This window comes from Trachurus japonicus, chromosome 5 (assembly GCF_045865225.1).
Source record: "Trachurus japonicus isolate A0001 chromosome 5, Traja_1.0".
NCBI lineage: Eukaryota > Metazoa > Chordata > Actinopteri > Carangiformes > Carangidae > Trachurus > Trachurus japonicus.
This window is the reverse complement of record NC_140911.1, coordinates 16,773,844-16,785,573: the sequence shown is the minus strand read 5'-3', so window position 1 is coordinate 16,785,573 and position 11,730 is coordinate 16,773,844. Positions and strand designations below refer to the sequence as shown.

Below are 11,730 nucleotides of genomic sequence, written 5' to 3'. Positions count from 1 at the left end.
TGTGCTCTGTCTTTCTTTTTAAGAAGCCATGTTTACAAAATGTTTTTTGTTTGAATTTTCATTTTTGCATTTCCTGTTCACTGGAAGATTGAAAAAAAAAAACCTCCTTCCAGTTTACATTGCTCAAAGAAATTGCACTTGACCATACTGTGACAATTATACTACTATTTTTACTGTTAACTACATAAAATAGTCAAACAGAATTGGTAAAATAAATCCAGAAGTCTGATCTCCTCTGACAGTTTTCCCAGAAGGTTTTAAAGCAATTTTACAATCACCACTGTTTTTTAGCTGAAACTTTGAGACAGATTAGTTTTATCCAAGAATCTCAAGCATCATGTTTGGCCTTAAAAGTGTTTTTTTATTTTATTTTTTTTATTGATCCAATAGACATGGGGAACTGATGTTATTAAGCTAAAACGGGTGCATTATGGAACCAGCATGCCACAGCATTTTGTATGAGTTTAGGGGAACAAAGAGACACGTGCACAGGGAGTTAAAGTAATCAAGACATGATGAGATGAATGCATAAACAACCTTCTCCAGATCAGTGAATTACATAAATGATCTAATTCTGGTGATATTCATTCAGGAACAAAGAGAAGTCCTCAGCTGAGAGAGGACATGTGTATGTGTGTTTGTCCCGTTGCTATGGATGATATTTCACAATCCCCCAGTGGTTGGTATTTGTCAGGTACCTGGTGTATGTTAGTGAATGTGGAAACGAATGCATGGAGCAAATTAGATTAAACATAAAACAACAGATGGATGTTATTTAAGATATAATTAAATGTGTATAAACTGTCACAGATAGATCAATGAGATATTGACCGAGCTGTGTCTGACATGCATCTGAAGAAATAGTCATGACTGACTTCGCCTTTATTTTTTGAAATTATTGCAAATTATGATTATTTGATTAACATTTCTTCCCTGAGGAAATCTGAACCTGTAAACTGTAAGCTGTAGAAAACTGTAGGCTATCTCATTTCACCAGTGTCCAAAGCCCAAACCTAAGATGAGATACGAGGTGATGGACTCTGTCTGCCACAGCTCCATAATGAGCAGGTGTTGAGCAGGTGTCCCATGAAGAGAATTTGCCCCATTTAAAGCAAAAACTCTTCCCCTCTGTACCAGATTACATTTATTTTATTATTATTTGTGAGCCGCTGAGTCATACATATGAATATGACCGACTTTCACTCTCCCTTTCTTACAGTTAAGTAGTAAATCATTTAACTTTAATTCTCTAAAATGATAAGGAAAGAAGTTTGTATGATTCCTGTATGTTTTTCCTTCAGCACAGAAACACAATTACTTGCTGCAACAACATTTAAAATGATCTTTGCATCTTTGTATTTTTTTTTCTTTTGTATGCAGGGACCAAAACTTCAGGAAATCCTTTATAGCCTATCTGTTATTGAAATTCTAGTTGGCAAATACAATATCATCATTTACTACATACAGATATTATTTCAGTCAAAAATATAAATACAGCTTCTTCTTTTTTTAAGTCTAGTGTGTAGCCGAATTATTTCCCCAAACACAATGTTGTTTATTATGAGTTTTCCTTTACGTTTTCCATCACAAAAATAAAGCAAAGGTTCAGTAAAAAAAACAAAACTGAGCTACCAGACTTTGCTGCTCCCAGTTGAAGCACATGTTCTGGAATGTAATATATTATGTGACAAATAAAGTAATCTTGTAAATTGTAAATATGAACACACATTTACCACAGACACGTTCTTTAATTGTGAGTTTGAGCTCTAACTGTTAGACTATGTGTGTTGTTGTTTTTGTTTTTTATCCAACCCTGTTTGACGGGGATTTCAACCACATTTTATGAATTATCTACTAACTTTTTTTTATTTTTTATTTAAACAAATGCATTTACAAACTAGTCAGGTAAATATTATATCTGTCCAAAACAAGAGCAGACATCATGTTTCAGAGATAAGAATTGAGAATAACATTAAATAAACAAAAATTAAGATAAGTGAGTAAAAAACAAAACAAACACATATAAAATATATAGAAGGGAAGAGAAAAAGAAAAAGAAAATAAAAAAAAAAAAACATACATAACATCATCCAGGATTAAAACAATTGTTACGCTACATTAGTCAGATCATTTTTGAACATTGCATAGAGGTCTTTGGCATGTTTGGACTTCATAAATTTTAGGGACTTAGCCTAATATAGAGATGGAATTCATTTAAAAAGTATGTGAAGATGGGTGGAGTTTTTAGATATTTGGCTTTGTGAATAAAGAATTTGGCTAGGATTAGTAAGACATTTATCGTCTTCCAAGTCCAATTGTTTGTCTTTTAATATAACACCATACAGGGCCCTTGCTAGGAATTCTGGGCCCCCTTAAAGAATACTAAAGTGGGCCCCTCCCCCTAACTTTTCCTTTTTTTTTCTTAGACTATGTATGTATTATCGTTTTTTTATTTAGCCTACTTTGTTTGCATGCTAATGCAGCATTACACTGCAAAAACTCAAGTATCTTAGCAAGAATATTTGTCTTATTTCTAGTCAAAATGTCATTTCTAGTCAAAACAAATCTCATTCTACTTAAAATAAGACACATCATATTAAAAGTAGCTTGTTTTTAGACACTTTTTACTTCTTTCAAGCAGATTTTCACTTGGAATAAGTAGAAAAAATCTGATAGTGGAGCAAGTTTTTCTTATTACAAGCACAAAAAACTTACTTTCACTGGCAGATTTTTCTATTTATTGTGAATTTAAGTGAAAATGATCTAAAAACAAGTTAATTTCTAGGTGATGAGTCTTATTTTAAGTGGAAAGAGATTAGTTTTGACTAGAAATGAGACATTTGGACAAGAAATAAGACAAATATTCTTGGAAAGATGTTGAGTTTTTACAGTGTACTATGAGTATTAGTCAGGGTCTTACGCAGAATAAATCAGCCATACAAAGATTAGACTACTGGGGTTTTTTATGGGCCCCACTGGGCGCTGGGCCCCTAGAGTTATCATCACCTTTCTCCCCTATACAACGGCCCTGACACCATAGGTAATACTATTGTAGTTTAAGTCTGGCATTGTTGGTTCTTTTCTTTTCAACCAGTCTGTAAATAATTTCCAGAACAGCTGGGTTTTACAGCATGTAATAAAGATTTTTAATTATTTAGGGTTATTATTATTTAATTTTAATTATCTACGGGAACTACATTTTTATTATAAGTGACGGATATTGGAGGGTTTAAACCAACAAGAGAGCTACATACAACGTCCTCTCTCACGTTTCTGGCTGAGTTAAGTAGCTGGGCGCTGTGTGTGTGGTGTGGACGCGCATATCATCATCACCACGTAATTAATATCACCAGAAAATCTGCAGCGCCGCGCGCCCAACAACACAATAGGCTCCCCGATGGCTTAACGCTGATTGTTGTGTATCAAACGGGAAACCCTCTGCATCTTTAATCACGGGTGAATACTAAAAAAAAAAAGATTTGTGGAAACACCGGGAGTCTCCGCCCGCCGTTATTCATTCTGCCGAGCTAGCTGCGCAGAGCAGGTAAGCTAAGCTAAGCTAACGTTAAGCTAACCACCACCACCACAGGCGACTAGCTGCACCGGAGCTAGTAGTCCCGTTAGCTGCGGCTAATGCTGATGCTACCTAGTTTTCTAACAGCTGTTGAACAAGAAATCCTTCATTGAATATGTGTTAACCATAACATAAGAAGCAATGTATGGTTGATAGTCTCAATGGGGGAAAGGCCCCGCAGCTTTAACGCCAGCTACCGTTGCTAAGCGCTGGACGTTATTGTTTTGGTGCCTCAACGCTAACAACTGTCGCTTGCGCAGAACTAGTTAGCTTATTGAAACGATGTCTTTTGACAGCTTAGCGTCAGACTTATGACTTTGTATCTGTCTGGGAGTGTCGTGTTATGACTTTATTATCGTCACTTTCCCCTTGGCACAAGCGTTATTCTATTTTTGATACGGCCTTTAACTGTGAAAATACGTGAACGTACGTTACACTGAGGCCGTTTGCCAGCACAGGCAGACAGACAACTTCTTCAGGCATATTGCAGTCTATTCATTACATTTATTTGTAAACTTCTCATAATAACTCATCTACCCATTCGTGTAAAAAGTAAGGAGTCTGGAGAAATGATATAAGCATCACCAACAGGGCTAAACATACTATATATTTCCCCCCCTTGTGGTGTATTTGGTTTGGTATCATTGTGCATTTTGGGTTAGTGCTGGCTGCTGCAGGGTGTTTTTTCATGTCATTGTCATTGTTGGCCTCTTTTGCAGTCAAGAATGGAGCCATCAGAGCAGTCAGGTCCTCAGTCAGACTCCCAGGATGTCAACCCCGTGTTTCTGCAGCAGCTCAGAGAACTGGACATCCCAGAGGAGGCAGCCAAACAGGTGGGGCAGTACACTCCTGTTACAGCGCTTACTTCAGCATTTAGGCTACGTTTACATTACAGTGTTTCCTCTAGGATTTTTTTTTTTTTTAGGATGTGGAAGCAAGCAGGACCCCCGAACTGCCACAACTAAAATGTATATACTGTAGTGGAAACCCTGCACTAACATCCAGTAATGATTATGAATGTTGCTTTTTTATTTGAAAGCTGTGGATGGAGCGAAAAAATACAAAATGTAATAATGTTTGATTGTGCACATTTATTGCATGTCACCAACCTGCCTACAATCTTGCTTCTTGGAAGGTAACTATTCCTGTGTTGTTGTGCTAATTGCACTTTGAATGATTGGCACTTGTCATCTCAAGCTGTGAATACTCCAATTGCCATCCTTCACTGAACGCTTAAGTGAACATTTAACAGCCTCCATGCTAAACATTGAAATTCACCTGGAGAGTCGCCACATGGAGAGTATTACCTCATTATATTCTCCTCAAATTAATTTTACCAGCATGCTCATACAGCTGTAGAATACCATGGTGATTCTGCTCCTCTGGCACCAAGCCGGCTCAAGATCAACTGTTAGATGATCCATGATCCTGACTTTAAGATATTTAATTTTGATACCACTGTAGAATAAAATCAAGTGGTCAGAATAACAACTTATTATTACAGTATATCCAACAGCTCAGAACCACCTATTCAATATCCCAGATAACACTCCCGTATTATTTGAGCTGTGTGAACCAGTTATATTAGAATAGCTCTATTTGCATCGATGTATTCCTCTTTTTTTTCAATATCTGATGTCAAAATTGTAGCAGACTTGACCACATAAAATATTCACTCCTTTTGCTCTGGCTTTTTTGTTGTTTCTCTTGCATGCAGGCACTTCTACACACTCGGAACGTGTCTGCCGAAGAGGCGGCAATGTACTACTTCAACAAGCTGGAGAATGAGGTGCCCATAAGCTAGCCTTAGTCCCCACAGGTACACCTTGGTACATTAGACCTTGTGGAGTTCGTCCAAAACCATATCTTAGTGTCTCCATTTGTCCACTGTGACCTACAGGAGGAGGGGGATGATGACCTGATGTTCAAGATGGTGTTTGTGGTGAACATGGACCTTGCCATGGGTGTTGGAAAGGTGAGCCTAGTTTTATGAACATGTGCTGACTACTGAGTAAAAATGCTTGATCCATCATGAAGAAAGGGATTTTAACATTTGCTGCAAGAACTCCCTGAGATCATTCATTATGGCTCTTACCCTTTCAATTACTCACCCCTATCTCTGGTTTTACATTGGCATAAAGCTGCTATTCACTCTTATTATTTCAAAAAAGCGAAGGAGAGGACTTTGCTCACAATTGACACTGAAACAGAGATTGTTATTACACACAAATATTAATACAAAAATAGGGAAATTCATTTGTCTGGCAGCTCATCTATGATTTGGGGAAGAATTTAAAACCTTGATGTATGTAGGTACAAAGGATTTGTAGGTTAGTGAGTTCATGCAAGTTTTATTTTCAGATTGAATTTCCAAACCCATTGTTTTTGGTGCAGTTTTCTTTCCCCCGTATTCAGGGTGTGGCCATATTTGGATCAGAAATTGTCCAAGCAGGCCATTTCAATAGGGTTGAAAACTTTAACAGCTTGTTGCTCAGGTGTTTTCCTTGCTGTGTGTTGGTGAAGGTGGCAGCCCAGGTTGGCCATGCTGCTGTAGGTTTGTACCAAGCTCTACAGGAGAAGAACAGCTGGAGGGAGATGGCCTGGAAGTGGGACCACAGTGGGTAAGTTAGTATGAGATGTGCACAAATCATGTATTTGTTTGTCGGCATGGCACACTGTAAATTCAATTTAGTGGTTTACACTGAATATGCACATACTTTCATTCCCCTCTAATCACCCTGTCTACATGTGTGTCTGTGTGAGTGAGTGAAAGAGAGAGAACGGGAGAAGTTGAGTGAATCCATGCACTGCACACAGCTCTCACAATTTAAAGCAGAAGTAAGCGATCCGGTCGTTTTGGCTAATGCTGCGTTCCAGGCAGGCTTTTGAAACCGTAAGTTACAGCTTCAAGTCACGACTTACGACTTTGTAGTGTTCCAGGCAACCCACAACTCGCGTTTTTCCGACCTGTTTTACCTGTGAAAGTCACTATAACGGCCACTCGTAACTTCCGACCCGTGAACTCGTACCAGATCGAACTGGTACGACTTCACAGGTCGGAAAAACACGAGTTACGAGTTGCCCTGAACGCACCATAACTTCTTGTCAGCCGATGGAGTTAGCAGCCCCCGCCCTCGTCATGAATCTATTGGTCCTTGTCCCTACATCACCACATTCACGCGCATCCCTTGGCTGCACACACAGCCCTTCATGCCGTTCTCTCTCCTCATTGGATAAAAATTGTAGGATACAAGAAAAGTTTTCTCCTCGGCTCAGAGCAGAGCAGAGTGACTGACAGACCCGTGTTTCGGTCCAAACACTCTATATAAGTGATTGCTGTCGGAAGATATAACTATTTAAGACTTATATTAACACAAAAATATCGCTTACTTCTGCTTTAAGTTTTATTAATTTATAATGATTGTGCCGTAGTTAAAGTCACTCAGATCACATCCCTCCCCTTTGTGTTGTTTTATGTGAACCTGAGCCGAAGCCCCTGATCTGTATTTTCATGATTTTTTTTGCATTGCACAACTGATAATGTACTAACAGTGCTTGCTATATGTATGTAATTTTTTTCTTATTGCTAAATAATGAAGTCTTGATTAACATCACTGAAACAACTATCTGTGGATGGTGTTGACAGAGCTAAGAAGGTTGTAGTCCAGGGTACCAATGTAGCTCATCTACTGGAGCTGCAGGCCCTGGCCATGAGCCTCAGCTTGCCCACTTACCTGGTCCAAGATGCAGGGATGACCCAGGTGAGGGACACTGTGTATTAAATGTCTGTTGGGGTACTGGAAAACATTCATAAACATTGTCACATTTTTAGTATTAACCCTTTATAGGGCACTCATTGAAATACTTTGAAATTCAAAATTCCAACCTTAGATTGTTATTCTAGGACATAACAAGACTTAATTACAATTTTGACATTTTTCAAAATTTTTCATTTTCATGTAGAAATTGAAGGTCAACGAAGTGACCATTTTTGGTTCCTTGCCCGTTTGTGGTAAAGAAAAATTCCAATAAGTGTATGTATAGAAAATATAAGAAAAACACATAAAGTGCAAACATTATTAAGTTTTAGAACATGTATGGCTTATAAATTGCAATTATTATAATATTATTGTAATAATAATAATATATATGTATATAGGCATTCGTATATATAATATGTATATCGTATTTTATACGATTATAAAGTCACTCATATTCACTATTTATAGCTTCAAAATGTCTTGAAATTAGTTAAAATTCTCTCTGAATTACTGAATGGCTATATAAAAACCTTAGACAACATTAATTAATCTAAAGAATTTTACACAACTGCTTATGAGTCATAAACTGAGAAAAATCACTCATATTCACTATTTATAGCTTCAAAATGTCTAAAATTATCTCTAAATCACTGTTAAGCTATATAAAAACATTAGGCAACATTAAAACACAATTTCCTAAGTTTTATTGCCTTATTTGTGAGGGAAATGCACTTTGGTTTGTTACCTGAATAGGGCATATGTCCAAAAACGGACACTTCAGTGTTTACCATAAACGGGCGTATGATCAAATATGGTCACTGCATTTTTCATGGTGTATTTTCACTCATTTCACTAACATCTCCACAAACAATACTTATGTCATGACTTAGCACAACTAATCAACTGTAAAATGTGTGAGTGTCATCAACTTAGCTTGATTAGTTGTGATGTATCGATCTAATTACTACCGCGAGCCGAGCCGACTGAGCGTCTTTTTCCGCGGTCGAAAAAAAGAGAAAGTTAGCGGCATTCCTGGTCTCTGCTGATTGGTCAAAGGCTATGATGACGTATACCGTAATGTAGCCTGGTCTTTGCTGATTGGCTTGGTGAAGACCACATGTTTCTTGCTCTTACTGACGGGGAGCACGGGGCGGAAATATAACATGTGCGGAAGTGTCCAAAAACAGTCACTTGCCCGGTAAAGGGTTAAAGGTCCAGTGTGTAATTATTGGCAAAATCTGAATATACCACCCATGAATACATTTGTATATGTGTATAATTGCTATGAAATAAAATTTGTTTGGTTTTCATAGCCCTATAATTATTTTATGTTATATATACATACAGCAAGGGTCTTACTTTAGAGAGTGTGGCTATCTTGCGCCGCCATGTTTGTACGGCAGCCTGAACAGAAAATCCAACCAGCCAGAGAGCACGTTTTGCGAGTTTCCCGTTTATAAATAAACCAACACAGAAGAAGGCGGAAGGAAAGAAGGAGGAGTAGGAAACAGCAGACATATCGTAATAAGGTTTAGATCTTCACCTCATCACTCCCAGTCGTGGTGAAAAGTTTTTTTTGTCCTCGGAGGCCAGCGTCACTTTGCTGATGGGAGGGGTGAGTGCGAGTGAGCACTGCAATCTAGAATCTGAATGCTGGATGTCACGGTTTTCCCCCCATTTTACACACTGGACCTTTAATATATTTGGTTAAAAAAAAAATATATTTGATTTGGTGAGTACAGCACTAAACTAACCCCTGGTGTTTCTGGCAGGTGGAGGCTGGGTCTCGCACTGTCCTGGCCATCATGGGCGAAGAGGAGGTTGTGAACAATGTCACTGGGAGTCTGAAGTTGCTGTGAGGGGCTCAAACTCACAGTGGAAAGGCATGGCTCTGCAGTGCCACAAAGCAACCAGCAGAGGGCAGAAATATCCCAGCTACAGGGGGGAGAGTCTTGGCATGCAAGAGTGTAACAACCTTTTAAGAAAAAAAAAAAAAGACCTGAAGAACAAGGGGGAAACAAGACATCCCAGCTCCACAAAACAAACACTCTTGGCCATTTGTTTCCCTTTCATTCTTTGTATGAGCTGCTTTGTCAGCCTTTGAGAGCAGGAGGGAAGAGAGACCGGTTCCTCATGAGGCATGAAGACGAAGGCAGTTGAAATATTTTGTTCTGGTGACTTTTCTCTTTTCTAAACAGGCCACTTAAGAGTCTTATTATAAACTTAATTGTTTTTCAAACACCTCTTATTGTCCAGTTTCAGATATGACAAAGTCAAATAATTTTGGTAGTAGACCAATGTTATTATAGTTGCTTATTCAAGGGGCCATGTATTGTAGACTGATACATACTGTAATTAGAATTATACCCATAGCAGATGTAGTATTTGCCTGTTGTATTCACCACTCCTGAGTGAAGGGTAACCTATTAAACAATAACACGTCAACACATATTTTTGACATCTAAATAATTTTGTGTCTGTAAGCCACTATTCTCTGTAAGATCCCTACCCTATAGACCCAATAACATCACTTATTACTGATAAATGGCTGCATTTTATATACATACACCTGTTTGAGCCATAAACCATATAATCTGTGGTGTGCTATCCTAAACCATATGACAATTACTGGACGTTGTTGTATTTGTTGTTGTTTTTTTCTCTTTTGGCAAAAGAAAAGGTCCTAAATTATGAATTTTGGATTTATCTCTAACTTTATGCACTCCGACTGCTTGTGGTGGATAAATCACAATGATGAGTCAACTTATAGATGGAGAGAATGCAAATGATTGCGTGTATGACAATGGTTGTGGACGTGAACAGTCTTGCACACTTATCTTAATACACAAAGAATGTTATGTGTCTTTTGTTCTCGGTAACAAATATTTGTGGGCATGAACTGCCACTTGCAGAAATCGTCTCTTAATGTCAAGGATTTTATTTGTTACACAAGTTGTGGCAGTGTCATGCATGCAATATGAAATGTGTATTTGAAAAGATCATTGAAATCCCAAGGTAATGTCAATTGTGTCCACACTTTGATACCTCTTGTGTCATACAGTCATTTGTGTGAGTGCTTCAGACTATGGAGACAATTAAAACGCCTCCAGATTAAGTAACAAGCAGTTCGAGTCGTGTTTTTCTTTTTTTTTTTCTTCACCTGCCTGACTGCTGAGTCCTGGCAATGAAAGCAGTGTGGGGGAGGGTCAAACGCTGCCATGTTGCAGAGCTTGGTTTGGGCTGGCCATATGACACTGCTGTTTCACTTCACAGTAACAAAGGCAGCATTGTGAAACATGGCTACTCCCTGCCATGGTAGTCCGGCTGGGAAAATTGTAACCTGTCCTATTACGTTTGCTCGGATATTAAACTAAACAGTAACAGCAAAACACGAAGATACCTAAAAGTATAAAGTACACCTAAATGTAAAGTTATATAACATGTCAGGCAGAAAGACATTGGTTGTTTAGCCAGGTCCTTAAATGTAGTTCACTGACCACTGATAACATACATTAATGTTTATGATCTTTGTATATTAAAAACCCCATCAAAATAAAAATGCACTGGATAGACTATATGTTTATATAACCTCATCTGTAATACCAGCTACTATATATATAAATTACATAATCATTGTGTTAACTCCATGTGATAGTCTACAGTTGTGTAAAGCTCAGCGTTATACCCATGTTAGGCTATATGTTACATGTTATAATGTCAGTTTTCATTATTATGTAGGCCCCGCAGCTGCAATGCCATTTGATTTATTCTGGTGTCTATCTCATCGCTCGTCAGACCTCTGCAACAAATGACGTTGGCATTTACCACCACAGCCAATCCAAAGTCTCCCCCGAGTCTCATGACATGACAAGAAACCAATCGCGTCATTGTGTCACTTGTTTATAAATATCACAGTCAACATTGCAAAAATCATTCTTTATATGTATTTAGTTGGAAAATTACCTCTGGGTTTGTACATCCAGTGTATGTATATGAGGTAAAGTATAAGCAAATATCTTTTTTTCCCCCCCAACCAGACATAAGGGCTGCGTCTCGTTTCTCGGTGAATGCTATCATCACAGTGAGGTTATGCAAGTTATTTCGACGGTTCCTTTATTGCAGCTCCTGGGTTTTTGTTGTTGTTGTTGTTGTTGGTTTTTTTCTGTAGTTTTATCGAGCCGCTGCTCACAGTAGTGGTATTTTTTTGTTGTCTGTCACTATTTCTGTGTGAGGAAGTGTGGGAAGAGGCTGATTTTAGGAAGCGGGAACAGAAGTAGGAGGGACCACAGTATTATGTAGATGTAGAGAGACCAAGAAGAAGAGCCCTTTGGTCAATTTCCCCTGTCCAGCCCTTTAGCAGATGCTACCGGAGCGACACCTCATCCTCCATTTATC

General features: G+C 38.3%; 1 protein-coding gene across 1 annotated transcript; it reads left to right on the top strand.

The window, feature by feature from the left end:
* The first annotated feature begins 3,262 nt into the window (after window positions 1-3,262).
* LOC146987400 (putative peptidyl-tRNA hydrolase 2) lies at window positions 3,263-10,457 on the top strand. The gene is made up of 7 exons (XM_085776576.1): window positions 3,263-3,544; window positions 4,294-4,407; window positions 5,292-5,363; window positions 5,475-5,549; window positions 6,098-6,195; window positions 7,221-7,335; window positions 9,108-10,457. The coding sequence occupies exons 2-7, from the start codon at window positions 4,300-4,302 to the stop codon at window positions 9,192-9,194; spliced, it is 555 nt and encodes a 184-aa protein (XP_085632702.1). The 5' UTR covers window positions 3,263-3,544; window positions 4,294-4,299; the 3' UTR covers window positions 9,195-10,457.
* The last annotated feature ends 1,273 nt before the right edge of the window (window positions 10,458-11,730 follow it).

What these genes read in the sequence shown, in the direction of transcription:
- LOC146987400 (XM_085776576.1), top strand. Translation starts at nt 4,300, where the DNA reads ATGGAGCCATCAGAGCAGTCAGGTCCTCAGTCAGACTCCCAGGATGTC. An exon ending in CAGAGGAGGCAGCCAAACAG is followed by an intron (nt 4,408 to 5,291) that starts GTGGGGCAGTAC and finishes TCTTGCATGCAG; the next exon opens with GCACTTCTACACACTCGGAA. An exon ending in TGGAAGTGGGACCACAGTGG is followed by an intron (nt 6,196 to 7,220) that starts GTAAGTTAGTAT and finishes TGGTGTTGACAG; the next exon opens with AGCTAAGAAGGTTGTAGTCC.